Source organism: Magnolia sinica, chromosome 7, assembly GCF_029962835.1.
Source record: "Magnolia sinica isolate HGM2019 chromosome 7, MsV1, whole genome shotgun sequence".
In the NCBI taxonomy this organism is placed as follows: domain Eukaryota; kingdom Viridiplantae; phylum Streptophyta; class Magnoliopsida; order Magnoliales; family Magnoliaceae; genus Magnolia; species Magnolia sinica.
Window position 1 is genome coordinate 27,212,528 of NC_080579.1, and position 19,756 is coordinate 27,232,283.

General features: G+C 35.4%; 1 protein-coding gene and 1 long non-coding RNA gene across 2 annotated transcripts; both read right to left on the reverse strand.

Moving 5' to 3' along the window:
* Window positions 1-5,593: 5,593 nt before the first annotated feature.
* Window positions 5,594-10,055, reverse strand: LOC131251249 (probable inactive receptor kinase At5g10020). The gene is made up of 3 exons (XM_058251867.1): window positions 9,384-10,055; window positions 8,687-9,085; window positions 5,594-5,925 (listed from the first exon to the last, which is right to left on the reverse strand). The coding sequence occupies exons 2-3, from the start codon at window positions 8,940-8,942 to the stop codon at window positions 5,747-5,749; spliced, it is 435 nt and encodes a 144-aa protein (XP_058107850.1). The 5' UTR covers window positions 8,943-9,085; window positions 9,384-10,055; the 3' UTR covers window positions 5,594-5,746.
* Window positions 6,449-6,892, reverse strand: LOC131251250 (uncharacterized). Its single transcript, XR_009173687.1, has 2 exons — window positions 6,843-6,892; window positions 6,449-6,759 (listed from the first exon to the last, which is right to left on the reverse strand). It is a non-coding gene; the product is annotated as an uncharacterized LOC131251250 (long non-coding RNA).
* Window positions 10,056-19,756: the final 9,701 nt, after the last annotated feature.

The window sequence follows — 19,756 nt, forward strand, 5'->3', positions numbered from 1 at the left end:
GGTTAGGTTATAGGTTATGGTTTAGGGATTTGAGTTTAGATTATAGGTTTAGGTTTAGGTCTAGGTTTAGGTTTAGGGAATTGAGTTTGGGTTATAGGTTCAGGGAAAGGTTAGGTTTAGGTTATAGGTTTTGGAATTTGAGAATAGTTTTAAGTTATAAGTATAGGTTTAGGTTAGGTTATAAGTTAAGGTTTAGGGATTTGAGTTTAGGTTATAGGATTAGGTTTAGGTTTAGGTTTAGGGATTTGATTTTAGGTTATAGGTTTAGGTTTAGGTTTGAGGTTTAAGTTTAGGTTTAGGTTTGGATTTTGGGATTTGAGAATGGGTTCGGGTTTAGGTTATAGGTTTTGGTTTAGGTTTAGGTTATAGGTTTTGGGATTTCATAATGGGTTCGAGTTTAGGTTATAGGTTATAGGTTTTGGTTTTGGTTTAGGTTATAGGTTTTGATTTAGGTTATAGGTTAACGGTTTAGGTTAAAGTTTAGGTTTATGTTATAAGTTTTTGGATTTGAGAATGGGTTCAGGTTTAGGTTATAAGTGTTTGGTTTTGGTTTAGGTTTAGGTTTAGATTATAGGTTTTTGGATTTGAGAATGGGTTATGGTTTAGGTTTAGGAAATCGGGTTTAGGTTCGGGATTGGGTTTAAGTTTGAGTTTTTAAGTTTATGTTTAGGTTTAGGTTAAGGAATTGAGATTAGGATTAGGTGTAGGTTTAGCTTTAGGGAATTGAGTTTAGCTTATAGGTTTAGGGAAAGCTTAGATTTAGGTTATAGGTTTTGGGATTTGGGAATAGTTTTAGGTTATAAGCATAGGTTTAGGTTAGGTTATAGGTTAAGGTTTAGGGATTTGAGTTTAGGCTATAGGTTTAGGTTTAGGTCTAGGTTTAGGTTTAGGGAATTGAGTTTAGGTTATAGGTTTAGGGAAAGGTTAAGTTTAGGTTATAGGTTTTGGGATTTGAGAATAGTTTTATGTTATAAGTATAGGATTAGGTTAGGTTATAAGTTAAGGTTTAGGGATTTGAGTTTAGGTTATAGGATTAGGTTTAGGTTGAGGTTTAGGGATTTGAGTTTAGGTTTAGGTTTTAGGTTTAGGTTTGGGATTTGGGATTTGAGAATGGGTTCGGGTTTAGGTTATAGGTTTTGGTTTTGGTTTAGGTTATTGGTTTTGGGATTTGATAATGGGTTCGGGTTTAGGTTATAGGTTTTGGTTATAGGTTTTGATTTAGGTTATAGGTTAACGGTTTAGGTTTAGGTTATAAGTTTTTGGATTTGAGAATGGGTTCATGTTTAGGTTATAAGTTTTGGTTTTGGTTTAGGTTTAGGTTTAGGTTATAGGTTTTGATTTAGGTTTTAGGTTAACGGTTTAGGTTTAGGTTTAGGTTTAGGTTATAGGTTTTGGGATTTGAGAATCGGTTCGGGTTTAGGTTATAGGTTTTGGTTATAGGTTATGGGTTTAGGTTAAGGTTTAGGTTTAGGTTATAGGTTTTGGGATTTAAGAATAGGTTCGGGTCTAGGTTATAGGTTTTGGTTTTGGTTTAGGCTATAGATTTTGGGATTTGAGAATGGGTTCGGGCTTAGGTTATAAGTTTTGGTTTTGGTTTAGGTTTAGGTCATAGGTTTTTAGATTTGAGAATGGGTTATGGTTTAGGTTTAGAAAATCGGGTTCAGGTTCGGGATTCGGTTTATGTTTGAGTTTTCAAGTTTATGCTTAGATTTAGGTTAGGGAGTTGAGATTAGGATTAGGTGTAGGTTTAGCTTTAGGGAATTAAGTTTAGCTTAAAGGTTTAGGGAAAGCTTAGGTTTAGGTTATAGGTTTTCGGATTTGGAAATAGATTTAGGTTATAAGTATAGATTTAGGTTAGGTTATAGGTTATGGTTTAGGGATTTGAGTTTAGAATATAGGTTTAGGTTTAGGTCTAGGTTTAGGTTTAGGGAAATGAGTGTAGGTTATCGGTTTAGGGAAAGGTTAGGTTTAGGTTATAGGTTTTGGAATTTGAGAATAGTTTTAGGTTACAAGTATAGGTTTAGGTTAGGTTATAAGTTAAGGTTTAGGGATTTGAGTTTAGGTTATAGGATTAGGTTTAGGTTTAGGTTTAGGGATTTGATTTTAGGTTATAGGTTTAGGTTTAGGTTTTAGGTTTAAGTTTAGGTTTAGGTTTGGGTTTTGGGATTTGAGAATGGGTTCGGGTTTAGGTTATAGGTTTTGGTTTCGGTTTAGGTTATAGGTTTTGGGATTTGATAATGGGTTCGAGTTTAGGTTATAGGTTATAGGTTTTGGTTTTGGTTTAGGTTATGGGTTAACGGTTTAGGTTAAGGTTTAGGTTTAGGTTATGTATTTTTGGACTTGAGAATGGGTTCAAGTTTAGGTTATAAGTTTTTGGTTTTGGTTTAGGTTTAGGTTTAGGTTATAGGTTTTTGGATTTGAGAATGGGTTATGGTTTAGGTTTAGGAAATCGGGTTCAGGTTCGGGATTGGGTTTAAGTTTAAGTTTTCAAGTTTATGTTTAGGTTTAGGTTAAGGAATTGAGATTAGGATTAGTTGTAGGTTTAGCTTTAAGGAATTGAGTTTAGCTTATAGGTTTAGGGAAAGCTTAGATTTAGGTTATAGGTTTTGGGATTTGGGAATAGTTTTAGGTTATAAGCATAGGTTTAGGTTAGGTTATAGGTTAAGGTTTAGGGATTTGAGTTTAGGCTATAGGTTTAAGTTTAGGTCTAGGTTTAAGTTTAGGGAATTGAGTTTATGTTATAGGTTTAGGGAAAGGTTAGGTTTAGGTTATAGGTTTTGGGATTTGAGAATAGTTTTATGTTATAAGTATAGGATTAGGTTAGGTTATAAGTTAAGGTTTAGGGATTTGAGTTTAGGTTATAGGATTAGGTTTAGGTTGAGTTTTAGGGATTTGAGTTTAGGTTATAGGTTTAGGTTTAGGTTTTAGGTTTAGGTTTGGGATTTGGGATTTGAGAATGGGTTCGGGTTTAGGTTATAGGTTTTGGTTTTGGTTTAAGTTATTGGTTTTGGGATTTAATAATGGGTTCGGGTTTAGGTTATAGGTTTTGGTTTTGGTTGTGGTTATAGGTTTTGATTTAGATTATAGGTTAACGGTTTAGGTTAAGGTTTAGGTTATAAGTTTTTGGATTTGAGAATGGTTTCATGTTTAGGTTATAAGTTTTGGTTTTGGTTTAGGTTTAGGTTTAGGCTATTGGTTTTTGGATTTGAGAATGGGTTATGCTTTAGGTTTAGGAAATCGGTTTCAGGTTCGGGATTGGGTTTAAGTTTGGATCTTCAAGTTTAGGTTTAGGTTTAGGTTAGGGAGTTGAGATTAGGATTAGGTGTAGGTTTAGCTTTAGGGAATTGAGTTTAGGTTATAGGTTTAGGGAAAGGTTAGGTTTAGGTTATAGGTTTTGGGATTTGGGAATAGTTTTAGGTTATAAGTATAGGTTTAGGTTAGGTTATAGGTTAAGGTTTAGGGATTTGAGTTTAGACTATAGGTTTAAGTTTATGTCTAGGTTTAGGTTTAGGGAATTGAGTTTAGGTTATAGGTTTAGGGAAAGGTTAGGTTTAGTTTATAGGTTTTGGGATTTGAGAATAGTTTTAGGTTATGAGTATATGTTTAGGTTAGGTTATAAGTTAAGGTTTAGGGATTTGAGTTTAGGTTATAGGATTAGGTTTAGGTTTTGGTTTAGGGATTTGAGTTTAGGTTATAGGTTTAGGTTTAGGTTTTAGGTTTAGGTTTAGGTTTAGGTTCGGGTTTTGGGATTTGAGAATGGGTTCGGGTTTAAGTTATAGGTTTTAGTTTCGGTTGAGGTTATAGGTTTTAGGATTTGATAATGGGTTCGGGTTTAGGTTATAGGTTATAGGTTTTGGTTTTGGTTTAGGTTATAGGTTTTGATTTAGGTTATAGGTTAATGGTTTAAGTTTAGGTTATAGGTTTTTTTGATTTGAGAATGGGTTTGAGTTTAGGCTATAGGTTTTGGTTTTGGTTTATGTTATAGGTTTTGATTTAGGTTATAGGTTTTAGGTTTAGGTTATAGGTTATAGGATTTGAGAATGTGTTTGGGTTTAGGATATAGGTTTTGGTTTTGGTTTTGATTTTATGTTTTTATTTAGGTTATAGGGTATAGGTTTTAGGTTTTTGTTTTGGTTTTGATTTAGGTTATAGGTTATAGGTTTAGGTTAAGGTTTAGGGAAAGGTAATAGGTTTTGATTTAGGTTATAGGTTTAGGTTTTAGGTTTAGGTTTAGGTTTTGATTTATGTTATAGGTTATAGGTTTAGGTTAAGGTTTAGGTTTAGGCTTAGGTTTAGGTTATAGGTTTTGGGATTTGAGAATGGGTTCGGGTTTAGGTTATAGGTTTAGGTTATAGGTTTTGGGATTTGAGAATGGGTTCGGGTTTAGGTTATAGGTTTTGGTTTAGGTTTAGTTTATAGGTTTTGGGATTTGAGAATGGGTTCGGGTTTAGGTTATAAGTTTTGGTTTTGGTTTAGGTTTAGGTTATAGGTTTTTGGATTTGAGAATGGGTTATGGTTTAGGTTTAGGAAATCAGGTTTAGGTTTGGGATTGGGTTTAAGTTTGAGTTTTCAAGTTTATGTTTATGTTTAGGTTAGGGAGATGAGATTAGGATTAGGTGTAGGTTTAACTTTAGGGAATTGAGTTTAGCTTATAGGTTTAGGGAAAGCTTAGGTTTAGGTTATAGGTTTTGGGATTTGGGAATAGTTTTAGGTTATAAGCATAGGTTTAGGTTAGGTTATAGGTTAAGGTTTAAGGATTTGAGTTTAGGCTATAGGTTTAGGTTTAGGTCTAGGTTTAGGTTTAGGGAATTGAGTTTAGGTTATAGGTTTAGGGAAAGGTTAGGTTTAGGTTATAGGTTTTGGGATTTGAGAATAGTTTTATGTTATAAGTATAGGTTTAGGTTAGGTTATAAGTTAAGGTTTAGGGATTTGAGTTTAGGTTATAGGATTAGGTTTAGGTTTAGGTTTAGGTTTTAGGTTTGGGTTTAGGTTTAGGTTTGGGTTTTGGGATTTGAGAATGGGTTCGGGTTTAGGTTATAGGTTTTGGTTTTGGTTTAGGTTATAGGTTTTGAGATTTGATAATGGGTTCACTACAAGAAAAGATGGCTTTAGCCTCGGTTCAAAACTGTGGCTAACAATATTAAAAACTGAGGCTAAAGCCTTTAGCCTTAGTTTTGCCTTAGTTATCCAAACCGAGGTTGAAACCCCCGTGGCTAAAGGCTTTAGCCTCAGTTTTAACAATCGAGGCTAAAATGAATTTTATAGCCTCAGTTCTTCAAGTGAGGCTAAAAGAACCTTTTTAGCTTCAGTTTTTTCGAAACGAGGCTAAATCAAAATTTTAGCCTCCATTGTTTCCAACTGAGGCTAAATTTGGATTTAGCCTCAGTTGCCTCCAACCGAAGCTAAAACTATTTTTAACCTCAATTCTCAACAACCGAGGCTAAAGCCTTTAGCTACGGGAGTTGTAGTCTCAGTTTATATAACTGAGGCAAAACCGAGACTAAAGATGGATTTAGCCTCTTTTGGCATCAACCGAGGCTAAATTCGGTTTTTGACCTCATTTCTCTATCAACTAAAGCTAACAATATCATAATCAACAAACGATTGACCCTGTGCATATTTCACCCATTTAACATTCATCAAGACAACAATCAGCACAATATCAACAAAACAATTAATGGTCTATTTAAAGTTTTAAAAACAGACTACAAATGTATTCCTTTCCTAGCCTTCCACATGAACTGTTTCAGTAAGGTCCCTTTGGACCGATCAGATGTCTTCCTTTCCTAGCCACATCTTCTGGCAAGATGTCTCCAACACCAACCTCACTGGCCATGATCACGTGTCCACTATGTGTAATGTAAAAGCGACTGGGGCGCAATCCATTTCGGTCCAATGTCGCTCCAGGATGGCGGCTATCAGTAACTGCATTTATACAATAAATATAAGTTCAAAATACTCATGTCACATGCAGAATCATTAAAGCATGAAGCAGTTCCAGCACAAACTTCACATGATATAAGTGCAGGTCCATCCCATGGCTCAATAAGAGCTGAAAATTATTCGTACATGGCCTCAATTACAGCATAATCATTTTCAAAACTGGAAAACCTCAATTAAATAATCAGACAGTTGTCCATGTTGAAGTCGAAGACCTCGGATTGGGGCCACAGAAAGTCAAGTTCGTGTTTTAGAACCTTGCTCCAGTCATAATTATATCAACGGGAAGTTGCTTACAGTGGATATGGATTATATGAAGTTTATCTATGAATGGCAAAGAGTCATCTGTTTTAGCTCTGCATGCCTAAGATCGGACGGAATAGAACTAGTATAACCTACATGTATATTTCGTGAGGTATTGTTCAGAATTGCTCAGGACCAAAACTCGAGAGGTATTCTTCAGAATTGCCCAGGTCCAAAACTACTCACAGAAAGAGTTACCAGGATCTTGAGACCAAATGCATATGATATAAAGTATAAAGAGACCACCACTGACATTACATGATATATGATCTTACACTCCTAAACACAAACAACTCTCAAATAGTTTTAGGTTACATGATCAAGAAACTGAAAAGAGCATAAAAACCATAGACAATATAAATGATTTAAGATCCAGAGTGTACCACATAACAGAGGTACAACTGATCCATTCCATAAGACTCCAATTGTTCTTACCCACATAACAGAGGTACAGAAACCCAATCATCTTTGACACAGCCTATCAAACAGGGCTGTAGTACAAAAAGGAGTTAGCATCTATCAACATAAAAAAACAACCTACAGTTTGCATCACTCATAGGAAACAAAGGATGTTGCCTATCTACATCAGAAATACTTACACATCAAAGTGTCCAACAACCCCATGTATCGACTATTTCAGCTATAATCACCTTGCAAATCAATAGGTATAACGCTCACGAAACTTCATGAGTCAGTTAAAAGCACAACAAATCAACCTGACGAGTCAAGTTTTGGGCAGAACTGGGGGCTTTCTAAAATCCCAAGTAGAAAAATATTAAATGACATATTAGATTGTTACATTTAAAAAACTAAAGTATATTAAATGACAGAGAAAAAGAAACACAATGAAATCTATTACATTGATGTAAAGAAACACAATGAAATCTATCACATGGATGGTGGGTACAACATTACATGTGAAGTAAGCGTCATAATATTATATTTCCTGTAAATTGAATAAAGAGAAACCAAAAGTAGTCTAATGTGAAATGAGAAGAAGCACATGACATTTAAGACTAACATGAATACTAGTGCCTCAAATAACACATTAATGATAATCCAGAATAAGATGGAAACTAGTACATCAAACAAATAAACTAAGCTACCAATTCTAGCTTATCCAAGGTGATTGGATACGCAAATGATTCTGTAAGGCTATGTATGGATACATAAATGATTTGAATTGCAAACGCTCATCTAATCTATAAATGAGAAAATTGTAACTAATGTGCTAAGTTTAGTTCCCTGTCAATTCAAATTGAAATATCGACTCTACTGAGACTGTGTTTGAATACACAACTGATAAACACATCGAATCAAGAAATTACTATTTTCGAACCAATTTCATGGGTTTAGTTTGCTGTCAATTTAATTCCTCACACTGATTTTCTAAGGATGAATTTGGAACTTTAGATATGCAACTAAGTGGAATTGCAAATGCTCACCCAATCAAGATTGCTTGATGCTTTTATCTTCCAGAATCATGTAGATCTTGCTCATCTAGATGATATTTTTTCCCCTTTAAATATCTTAGAGTTGATCTTTTGTGTTGCCTTGTAAACTTTACAGGTTTCTTATTATTTTAAAGATCCCGATGTCACAGACAGTGATTTTCATGGCTCCTCTAGCCCTGCAGGTATGTTTTTTTAAATCTCATACTGCAATACATCTTAAGTAGCAGTTGTTTCCAATGGAATGATATGCATGACTAGGACCCTATAATTATGATCATGATACTACTATGTGCAGGGAAAGGGTTTTAGTTCAAGTGATGTCTTTATCAAAAGAGTTGTCGCCAAGGTAGGGTACTATGTCAGAAGTGAGTTTCCCTCTAGCTATTTTTTTAAATCACTTTCATTGATAAAGAATTATTCAATATGCATTTGATTCTATATTTCACTTTCATCCTTAAAAAAAAAAAAAAAAAAAAAACCCTGAAGTGAGGCATGGCCCGCATGGCAAGTATGATACTCCAACATTACCATGAATGTAAGCCAATGCCCTACGTATCTACAAAATACGAAAACAGAAGTGAGAAAATTTTCCATTACAAAACATCTCATACAGTTTCTTGTCAGAAAATGAATCAACATAATGCCAGCAACTCAAACACCATGAAAATTTGCATTGGAAATTTAAAAGCTGACATCAACTCATAATAGTCCACCCACCCAAACCCATGGCAATAAAATTGAAGTTTCGAGCAGACATCAAGAATTTACTTGGATTCTCATACAACAAAAAATTTTCATACAGAAAACATGCTCCACAAGTTGGATTAAAAAATTCAACTTCAAATAATTGACAAAAAAATAAAAAATAAAAAGGCCAGTAAAGCATAATACAACCATTGCATTACTTTCCACAGAAACTTTGTGCAAAACAAGGATGTGTAGATTAAAGATAATGTGTATGCACTTAAAATCATCGGCAATTTCCTTACCTGAAAATCCATTGCTGTTGAGATCCAGTTCTTCCAGCTGCATGGAACTCCCAAAGAGCTCAGGTGGTATAGATCCATCTAGCAGATTGTTACCAACCCACAAAACCCGAAGGGATAGCAATGGATGAAACGAAGGAAGCTTCCCTCTGATCTGATTTTGACTTACATCCAATATTTCCAAGTTCTGAAATATCTGCATTGAACAATCCTTAAAAGATTCCCCAGAGCTCCATGAGCCGGGCTGGGATTGGACCATAGAACTGGTTTCCTACAGATCCAAATGCTGCAGAGAAGTAATCGTTCCATGGTAGGGATGAGGCGACCGATGAAAGAATTGCCCGAGAGGCTGAGATTCCTCAGCATTTTCAGTCCATTCAAGGTGGAGAACTTCAAATACAACTGGATCACAAATTCAAACAAGAAAAGAGAAGGAAAATGTGAAAAGAAAAGAGAGGGAAACCATGAATTGTTTGTAGGATTTCCACCACTAACCAATATTATCAGGAAAATCTTGCCGAGAATCTCAATATAATATTACTTCTAAATAATTTCTGTTAAAATCTAGCAACTTGCTTCGTTTTTCATCTTCATGTTTCCATCCAAATGTATCAAATCATTAGTCATGCTAATCTAAACATAAGCTTGAATTGAAAATTTAAGTAACCTGTTATCGAAATGTATGTCAAATTGATCCTACATCTATGATGCATCCTTGCGTTTGCATGCATTTCTACCGGACATATCATGGCCATTTACTTCAGATTGGACAATTCTAATGCTTTTTGCTCTGAATACCAATTTCCAAACGATGACAAGATCCAAACATCCGTACAAAACAAATCAAAGATAGGAGAACTTTGAGGCCTAAGATCTTACCAGAAATCGGCAGGATTTCAACACTTTCTCATCAGATCTAACTTCGGTCCGCAGTCTAACAAAGTTAAAATTTCCCCTAAAGAGATTCCAAAGAAGAATATGCTCGATTCATGATAAGATCTAGAACAATATCCCCCTTCTAATCTATGCATGTCTGGAATTACTTTAGATCTGAAGGAATTTCACTAAAATCAATGCAACATTGGTTTCATCTCTTTGAGATCCAAAAAAAAAACAAACAGATCGAGATTTTCTTCATCTAAAAAAATAACTGATCTGAATTTCTTCTCCACGTTTTCTACATGGAGTAGGGCGAGATTCGTAGAGTAAGTAATCAAATAGAGAGATTCAAAACCGGAAAGAGAAAAGAGAAATCGAGAAAGATCTCTGTAGACGAAACTGAAATCCAAAGCTAGAAATTCCATCGTTGGAGGTAATGGAAGGAATTTACAGAGAAAAATTAGAAATTCCACATACCTTCAACGCCATTTCTCTCCTTTCTTCTCTTCCGCTCAACGAAGTTGAAACTCTAGCTGCGAAAATGACACGTGTTTGTTGGTATATATATGTTGATAGATTGCAAACACATCCCTCCTTTTCTCTTATTTATTGAATTACCACTGATCCGCGCCCCTCGTAAGTACAACGTTTTATGTGCACTCGCTCCATAATATGTGGACTAAAGGAGCGCGTATGAACGATCTCAGCCATTCACAATCGATGAGAAATGGGTTGATTCCATTTGATTATAAATGGTCTACTCTTGTATAAAAATTATAAATGATTGAGAGCAGATTTTTGGCCTCAATTTCTCATCGACCGAGGCAAAAGGTTAGATTTTTAGCCTCGGTTACTTACCAACCAAGGCAAAAGGGTAGACTTTTAACCTTAATTTCTTATCAACCGAAGCAAAATGGAGACTTTTGGCCTCAGTTGCTCACTAACCGAGGTAAAAAGGTGGACTTTTAATGGTGCCCTTCCAATGAATGGCTTGGATTTTACAATCGTGGCCCACCTGTCTAGTGGACCGATTTGGTTCCAGGGATAGTGAATCTATATAATGGTGCCCTTCCAATGAATGGCTTGGATTTTGCAATCATGTGCCATGCTGGTTTATTTGCTGGCGTGTGCGTTAGATGAGTTTTACACGTGTGTGGGCTTAGCAAAGATATATATAAATAAAAGCAAGGAGTGGTTGAGAGGCTGGACCATTGTACTTTTACTTTAAAGAACTAAATGGGTGAAATTATACAATGCTCTGGACAAATGTTTGTATGTTCATACTCCATCTTGTGGAAGTGAAGAACATGGGTCAGTGATCCGAACCGATGAAGATAAGGACCCCACTATAAATGGACAATAAATTAAAAAAATTCTTTGGATGAAGAGATCCTGATCCTTGTAAGAAACAAAATATGGCAATATTCCACATTCCACGGATAGAAGATAGAAGACTATTTTTTTTTTATTTTTATGGGGGATGGTTAGCCAATGGGCTATCCAGAATGAGGTCTTTCGTATCAATGGTTTGGATCATGGGGAAGTCGGCTACCCTTGTAAGAAAAAGAGTAAAAATTGTGAAATATTAATACTTTTTTTTTTATATGAAGTAGACTTTTGGCCTCGGTTCGTAACTGAGGCTAAAAACGTAGAGTTTTGGCCTCGGTTCGCAACGGAGGCTAAAAAGTAGGGTTTTGGCTTCATTTCCAGCAACATAGGCTAAAAAATAGACTTTTGGCCTCAATACCTATGCAATTGAGGCTAAAACAAAAAGGCTAAAAAGTAGACATTTTGCCTCGGTTCCTATGCAACTGAGGTTAAAAAGTAAACCTTTCGCCTTGGTTCCTATGCAATTGAGGTTAAAATGTAGGCCTTTCACCTCGGTTTCTATGTAATTGAAGCTAAAAAGTAGACCTTTCACCTCGGTTCCTATGTAACTGAGGCTAAAAAGTAGACTTTTCGCCTCGGTTTCTATGCAACTGAGGCTAAAATGTAGATTTTTCGCCTCGGTTCCTATCCAACTGAGGCTAAAAATTAGACCTTTCACCTCGGTTCCTATGTAACTGAGGCTAAAAAGTAGACTTTTTGCCTCGGTTTCTATGTAACTGAAGCTAAAATGTAGATTTTTCGCCTCGGTTCCTATGCAACTGAGGCTAAAAATTAGACCTTTCGCCTCGGTTCCTATGTAACTGAGGCTAAAAAATAGACTTTTCGCCTTGGTTCGCCTTGGTTCCTATGCAACTGAGGCTAAAATGTAAATTTTTCGCCTCGGTTTTTATACAACTGAGGCTAAAAGTTAGACATTTTGCCTCGGTTCCTATGCAACTGAGGCTAAAAAGTAGACATTTCGCCTCGGTTCCTATGCAACTGAGGCTAAAAAGTAGACTTTTAGCCTCAGTTACCTAGCAACTGAGGCGAAAAATAAACTTTTAGCCTCACTTCCTTAGCAACTGAGGTTAAAAAACACATTTAGCCTCCATTTTTTCAAATGAGGCTAAAAAATTGAGGCTAAAGGCCTACTTTTTTGTAGTGGTTCGGGTTTAGGTTATAGGTTTTGATTTAGGTTATAGGTTAACGGTTTAGGTTAAGGTTTAGGTTTAAGTTATAAGCTTTTGGATTTGAGAGTGGGTTCAGGTTTAGGTTATAAGTTTTGGTTTTGGTTTTGGTTTTGTTTTAAGTTATAGGTTTTTGGATTTGAGAATGGGTTATGGTTTAGGTTTAGGAAATCGGGTTCAGGTTCGGGATTGGGTTTAAGTTTGGGTTTTCAAGTTTAGGTTTAGGTTTAGGTTAGGGAGTTGAGATTAGGATTATGTGTATGTTTAGCTTTAGGGAATTGAGTTTAGGTTATAGGTTTAGGAAAATGTTAGGTTTAGGTTATAGGTTTTGGGATTTGGGAATAGTTTTAGGTTATAAGTATAGGTTTAGGTTAGGTTATAGGTTAAGGTTTAGGGATTTGAGTTTAGGCTATAGGTTTAAGTTTATGTCTAGGTTTAGGTTTAGGGAATTGAGTTTAGGTTATAGGTTTAGGGAAAGGTTAGGTTTAGGTTATAGGCTTTGGGATTTGAGAATAGTTTTAGGTTATGAGTATAGGTTTAGGTTAGGTTATAAGTTAAGGTTTAGGGATTTGATTTTAGGTTATAGGATTAGGTTTAGGTTTAGGTTTAGGGATTTGAGTTTAGGTTATAGGTTTAGGTTTTGGTTTTAGGTTTAGGTTTAGGTTTAGGTTCGGGTTTTGGGATTTGAGAATGGGTTCGGGTTTAGGTTATCGGTTTTAATTTCGGTTGAGGTTATAGGTTTTGGGATTTGATAATGGGTTCGGTTTTAGGCTATAGGTTATAGGTTTTGGTTTTGGTTTAGGTTATAGGTTTTGATTTAGGTTATAGGTTAACGGTTTAGGTTTAGGTTATAAGTTTTTGTGATTTGAGAATGGGTTCGAGTTTAGGCTATAGGTTTTGGTTTTGGTTTAGGTTATAGGTTTTGATTTAGGTTATAGGTTTTAGGTTTAGGTTATAGGTTATAGGATTTGAGAATGTGTTCGGGTTTAGGATATAGGTTTTGGTTTTGGTTTTGATTATATGTTTTGATTTAGGCTATAGATTATAGGTTTAGGTTTTAGGTTTTTGTTTTGGTTTTGATTTAGGTTATAGGTTATAGGTTTAGGTTAAGGTTTAGGGAAAGTTAATAAGTTTTGATTTAGGTTATAGGTTATAGGTTATAGGTTTAGGTTTTAGGTTTAGGTTTAGGTTTTGATTTATGTTATAGGTTATAGGTTTAGGTTAAGGTTTAGGTTTAGGCTTAGGTTTAGGTTATAGGTTTTGGGATTTGAGAATGGGTTCGGGTTTAGGTTATAGGTTTTGGTTATAGGTTATAGGTTTAGGTTAAGGTTTAGATTTAGGTTATAGGTTTTGGGATTTGAGAATGGGTTCGGGTTTAGGTTATAGGTTTTGGTTTAGGTTTAGGGTATAGGTTTTGGAATTTGAGAATGGGTTCGGGTTTAGGTTATAAGTTTTGGTTTTGGTTTTGGTTTAGGTTATAGGTTTTTGTATTTGAGAATGGGTTATGGTTTAGGTTTAGGAAATCGGGTTTAGGTTCGGGATTGGGTTTAAGTTTGAGTTTTCAAGTTTATGTTTAGGTTTAGGTTAGGCAGTTGAGATTTGGATTAGGTGTAGGTTTAGCTTTAGGGAATTGAGTTTAGCTTATAGGTTTAGGGAAAGCTTAGGTTTAGGTTATACGTTTTGAGATTTGGGAATAGTTTTAGGTTATAAGCATAGGTTTAGGTTAGGTTATAGGTTAAGGTTTAGGGATTTGAGTTTAGGCTATAGGTTTAGGTTTAGGTCTAGGTTTAGGTTTAGGGAATTGAGTTTAGGTTATTGGTTTAGGGAAAGGTTAGATTTAGGTTATAGGTTTTGGGATTTGAGAATAGTTTTATGTTATAAGTATAGGTTTAGGTTAGGTTATAAGTTAAGGTTTAGGGATTTGAGTTTAGGTTATAGGATTAGGTTTTGGTTTAGGTTTAGGTTTTAGGTTTAGGTTTAGGTTTAGGTTTGGGTTTTGGGATTTGAGAATGAGTTCGGGTTTAGGTTATAGGTTTTGGTTTTGGTTTAGGTTATAGGTTTTGGGATTTGATAATGGGTTCGGGTTTATATTATAGGTTTTGGTTTTGGTTTTGGTTATAGGTTTTGATTTAGGTTATAGGTTAACGGTTTAGGTTAAGGTTTAGGTTTAGGTTATAAGTTTTTGGATTTGAGAATGAGTTCAGGTTTAGGATATAAGTTTTGGTTTTGGTTTTGGTTTAGGTTTAGGTTATAGGTTTTTGGATTTGAGAATGGGTTATGCTTTAGGTTTAGGAAATCGGGTTCAGGTTCGGGATTGGGTTTAAGTTTGGGTTTTCAAGTTTAGGTTTAGGTTTAGGTTAGGGAGTTGAGATTAGGATTAGGTGTAGGTTTATCTTTAGGGAATTGAGTTTAGATTATAGGTTTAGGGAAAGGTTAGGTTTAGGTTATAGGTTTTGAGATTTGGGAATAGTTTTAGGTTATAAGTATAGGTTTAGGTTAGGTTATAGGTTAAGGTTTAGGGATTTGAGTTTAGGCTATAGGTTTAAGTTTATGTCTAGGTTTAGGTTTAGGGAATTGAGTTTAGGTTATAGGTTTAGGGAAAGGTTAGGTTTGGGTTATAGGTTTTGGGATTTGAGAATAGTTTTAGGTTATGAGTATAGGTTTAGGTTAGGTTATAAGTTAAGGTTTAGGGATTTGAGTTTAGGTTATAGGATTAGGTTTAGGTTTAGGTTTAGGGATTTGAGTTTAGGTTTAAGTTTTGGTTTAGGTTTAAGTTTAGGTTTGGGATTTGGGATTTGAGAATGGGTTCAGGTTTAGGTTATAGGTTTTGGTTTTGGTTTAGGTTATTGGTTTTGAGATTTGATAATGGGTTCGGGTTTAGGTTATAGGTTTTGGTTTTGGTTTAGGTTATAGGTTTTGATTTAGGTTATAGGTTAACGGTTTAGGTTAAGGTTTAAGTTTAGGTTATAAGTTTTTGGATTTGAGACTGGGTTCAGGTTTAGGTTATAAGTTTTGGTTTTGGTTTAGGTTTAGGTTTAGGTTATAGGTTTTTTTATTTGAGAATGGGTTATGGTTTAGGTTTAGGAAATCGGGTTCAGGTTCGGGATTGGGTTTAAGTTTGGGTTTTCAAGTTTAGGTTTCGGTTTAGGTTAGGGAGTTGAGATTAGGATTAGGTGTAGGTTTAGCTTTAGGGAATTGAGCTTTAGGTTATAGGTTTAGGGAAAGGTTAGGTTTAGGTTATAGGTTTTGGGATTTGGGAATAGTTTTAGGTTATAAGTATAGGTTTAGGTTAGGTTATAGGTTAAGGTTTAGGGATTTGAGTTTAGGCTATAGGTTTAGGTTTAGGTCTTGGTTTAGGTTTAGGGAATTGAGTTTAGGTTATAGGTTTAGGGAAAGGTTAGGTTTAGGTTATAGGTTTTAGGATTTGGGAATAGTTTTAGGTTATAAGTATAGGTTTAGGTTAGGTTATAGGTAAAGGTTTAGGGATTTGAGTTTAGGTTATAGGTTTAGGTTTAGGTCTAGGTTTTGGTTTAGGGAATTGAGTTTAGGTTATAGGTTTAGGGAAAGGCTAGGTTTAGGTTATAGGTTTTGGGATTTGAGAATAGTTTTAGGTTATAAGTATAGGTTTAGGTTAGGTTAATAGGTTATGGTTTAGGGATTTGAGTTTAGGTAATAGGATTAGGTTACTGTTTAGGTTGAGGTTATAGGTTTTGGGATTTGAGAATGTGTTCGGGTTTAGGTTATAGGTTTTGGTTTTGGTTTAGGTTATAGGTTTTGGTTTAGGTTATATGTTTAGGTTATAAGTTTTTGGATTTGAGAATGGATTCAGGTTTAGGTTATAGGTTTTGGCTTTGGTTTAGGTTATAGGTTTTGATTTAGGTTATAAGTTATAGTTTATGTTAAGGTTTAGGTTTAGGTTTAGGTTAAAGGTTTTAGGATTTGAGAATGAGTTCAAGTTTAGGTTATAGGTTTTGGTTTTGGTTTAGGTTATAGGTTTTGGTTTAGGTTATATGTTTAGGTTATAGGTTTTTGGATTTGAGAATGGGTTGAGGTTTAGGTTATAGGTTTTGGTTTTGGTTTAGGTTATAGGTTTTGATTTTGGTTATAGGTTATATGTTTATGTTAAGGTTTAGGTTTAAGTTAAAGGTTTTGGGATTTGAGAATGAGTTCAAGTTTAGGTTATAGGTTTTTGTTTTGGTTTAGGTTATAGGTATTGGTTTAGGTTATAGGTTTAGGTTTAGGTTGTAGGTTTTGGGATTTGAGAATGGGTTCGGGCTTAGGTTATAGGTTTTGGTTTTAGTTTAGGTTATAGGTTATAGGTTTGGGTTAAGGTTTAGGTTTACGTTATAGGTTTTGGGATTTGAGAATGGGTTCGGGTTTAGGTTATAGGTTTTGGTTTAAGTTATAGGTTTTGGGATTTGAGAATGGGTTCGGGTTTAGGTTTAGGTTTAGGTTATAGGTATTTGGATTTGAGTATGGGTTATGGTTTAGGTTTAGGAAATTGGGTTCCGCTTCGAGATTGGGTTTAGGTTTGGGTTTTCAAGTTTAGGTTTAGGTTTAGGTTAGGGAGTTTAGATTAGGATTAGGTGTCGGTTTAGGTTTAGAGAATTGAGTTTAGGTTATAGGTTTTAGGAAAGGTTATGTTTAGGTTATAGGTTTCGGGATTTGGGAATAGTTTTAGGTTATAAGTATAGATTTAGGTTAGGTTATAGGTTAAGGTTTAGAGATTTGAGTTTAGGCTATAGGTGTAGGTTTAGGTTTAGGGAATTGAGTTTAGGTTATAGGTTTAGGGAAAGGTTAGGTTTAGGTTATAGGTTTTGGGATTTGAGAATAGTTTTAGGTTATAAGTTAAGGTTTAGGTTAGGTTATAAGTTAAGGTTTAGGGATTTGAGTTTAGGTTATAGGATTAGGTTTAGGTTTAGGTTTAGGGATTTGAGTTCAGGTTATAGGTTTAGGTTTAGGTTTTAGGTTTAGGTTTAGGTTTAGGTTTGGTTTAGGTTATAGGTTTTGATTTAGGTTATAGGTTAACGGTTTAGGTTATAGGTTTTTGGATTTGAGAATGGGTTCGGGTTAAGGCTATGGGTTTTGGCTTTGGTTTAGGTTATTGGTTTAGGTTTAGAATATATGTTATAGGATTTGAGAATGCGTTCGGGTTTAGGATATAGGTTTTGGTTTTGGTTTTGGTTTTGGTTATATGCTTTGATTTAGGTTTAGGTTATAGGTTTGGGTTTTAGGTTAAGGTTATAGGTTTAGGTTTAGGTTTAGGTTTAAGTTATAAGATATAGGTTTAGGGAATTGAGAATAGGTTAAGGTTTAGGTTTAGGATATCGGCTTCGGGTTCAGGATCGGGTTTATGTTTGTGTTTTCAAGTTTATGTATAAGTTTAGGTTAGGGAGTTAAGATTAGGATTAGGTGTAGGTTTAGGTTTAGGGATTTGAGAATACATTTAGGTTTTAGGTTTAGGTTTAGGTTTAGGTTTTAGGTTTTAGGTTTAGGTTTAGGTTTAGGTTTAGGTTTTAGGTTTTAGGTTAAGGTTAGTTTAGGTTTAGGTTAAGGTTGAGGTTTAGGTTAAGGTTTTAGGTCATAGGTTTTGGTTTAGGTTAAGGGTATGGTCCCTGCAAATATAGATATAAATACAGTCATCCCTTCCAATGCTGTCCAAAAAAAAATAGACAGCTTCATCATGGTCATAATAGTGGTTTCCTCTTTCCAGGGAACCCCGCTCTTCCGAATAGCTCCGACGCACATTCGGGTCTGCTCCATTAATTTCGATCAAATACATAAACACGACCTTTCCAAATAGCCAGGCTCCTCCAATGTCGTCCATAGGAAATGGATAGCTTCATCATGGTCATAATAGCAGTTCCCACCTTCCAGGGAACCCCGCTCTTCCGGATAGCTCCGACGCACATCCAGGTCTACTCCATCAATTTTGAGTAGCGGTTCATAAATACGGCCTGTCCAAATGGCCAGGCCACTCCAATCATGATTCAAAGAAGAGAGCTCGAGGGTTTTCCTTACTTCCATTGTATGCTTCCAAGGTGCAGATGACCCCTGAAAGACACATACATCCTTATGAATCGATCGCTTCTCAAAACTATAGACTGTTTTGTTTTGAAACACGTTCATCTCACCTGAAAACCTGTCACATAATGAATAAATGTAACCACAATGATAACTATTGTGAATGCACTATAATGAAAAAAATATTATTATTATAGATAACTGTAATTACAACATAGATATCATGAACACGATATCATATAATGTATTGTTTGATGAACTACACATGTGCATTCTTGACAAGAGACGTACCAAATGCTTGAATCTGAAATAGGCAGCTCCAATCATCCCACATGCAACATCCACCTGAAAGGAATAAAACCTTTAAATGTGCACTGATTTTAAAAAAGGAATAGAACCCTTTAAATGTGCTGGATTAGAGGAGGAGTCTTGATGAATTTTAAACTCCTCCATCCTACAACTACTTGGAACTGGGTCTTCTATAGATGCCCACTTCTTCCAAAACCATGTTCATGATTCTCACCTGCAAATCCTTGTGCAATCTAACTAGCAATTCTGGAATGCTGCATTTAGCATAAAAATAAAAGCTTCACAAAGCTATAATGGAATCCCCAATTGGCCAAGTGGGTCAACAAATCCTAAAGAAGCATGCACCACAAACTGTAATCACACTATAATAATTAAATTTCGGAAGTAACCTTTGCATGTGCCTTGTAGCCAACCAGTGATTTGGTGACCTTTCATGGTACAAGTGGCCAACCAGTAATAGGAACTGTTGATACGATGGAGTCAAGCTAAAGGTCAAGATCATGTTAGAAAATTCTAACCATCCAATTTGAGTATCACCAGGGGAATGCAGTTGTTAGGCCAGGGCATGTGTGGCCCACCTGATGAGCTGACTGGCCTGATTTTTGGGCCAGGGCATGTTAGTGATGGGACCCACCTGATGGAAGTGCAGATAACATTCGATGTTAGCATTCGTCCTTGAATTATAATGTTTTGATCCTCTCTTTTTTCTCTGACAAATAGCTGCTATTGTTGAGGACTATTGGAATTCTTATTCCAGTTTATATAATGGCAAGACCACTGACTATAATTCAACGCAGGCTCCAACAATAGGTAGCTCCCCTTTTCCAAACCTATAAGCGGGATCCAGGCTATTCACCAGGTAAATCCCAGCAAATTAACCATGAACCAAAAATCAGGTCAGGCCTAGCACCAGGTATGCCACATTATATATGGAAAAAATGATGATATTTGAAACTCATCAATGGCTACACGTGGACCATCTGATGATCATGCTGCAACACATAACACTAATGGGCCCCACTAATGAATAGCTTAGAGCTCGCATGGGGCAAGAGCACAACTTAAATTTGGGTTACGGTCATCCCTTTACTGCACATATATGGGTTATGGTCATGTGTCAATTGAGACCGTCCATCCAGTAGGACCCATCTTAAATCATGTTCACTCTAATTTTTTATTTTTTATTTAGCAGTCCCCAAATTCAAGTTTCAGCTGTTATGATGCATAGAAATGTCTCACTATGACATGCTCAGAATTTTTATTAACAAATAGGAGAAGTGTCCTTTTACATTTACATGCATACACA

Excerpts from the sequence above, each read along its gene's own strand:
- LOC131251249 (XM_058251867.1), bottom strand. The coding sequence starts at position 8,942 with ATGGTCCAATCCCAGCCCGGCTCATGGAGCTCTGGGGAATCTTTTAAG. Across the intron at positions 5,926-8,686 it reads CAACAGCAATGGATTTTCAG|TTACTGATAGCCGCCATCCT; the intron begins GTAAGGAAATTG and ends GTATAAATGCAG.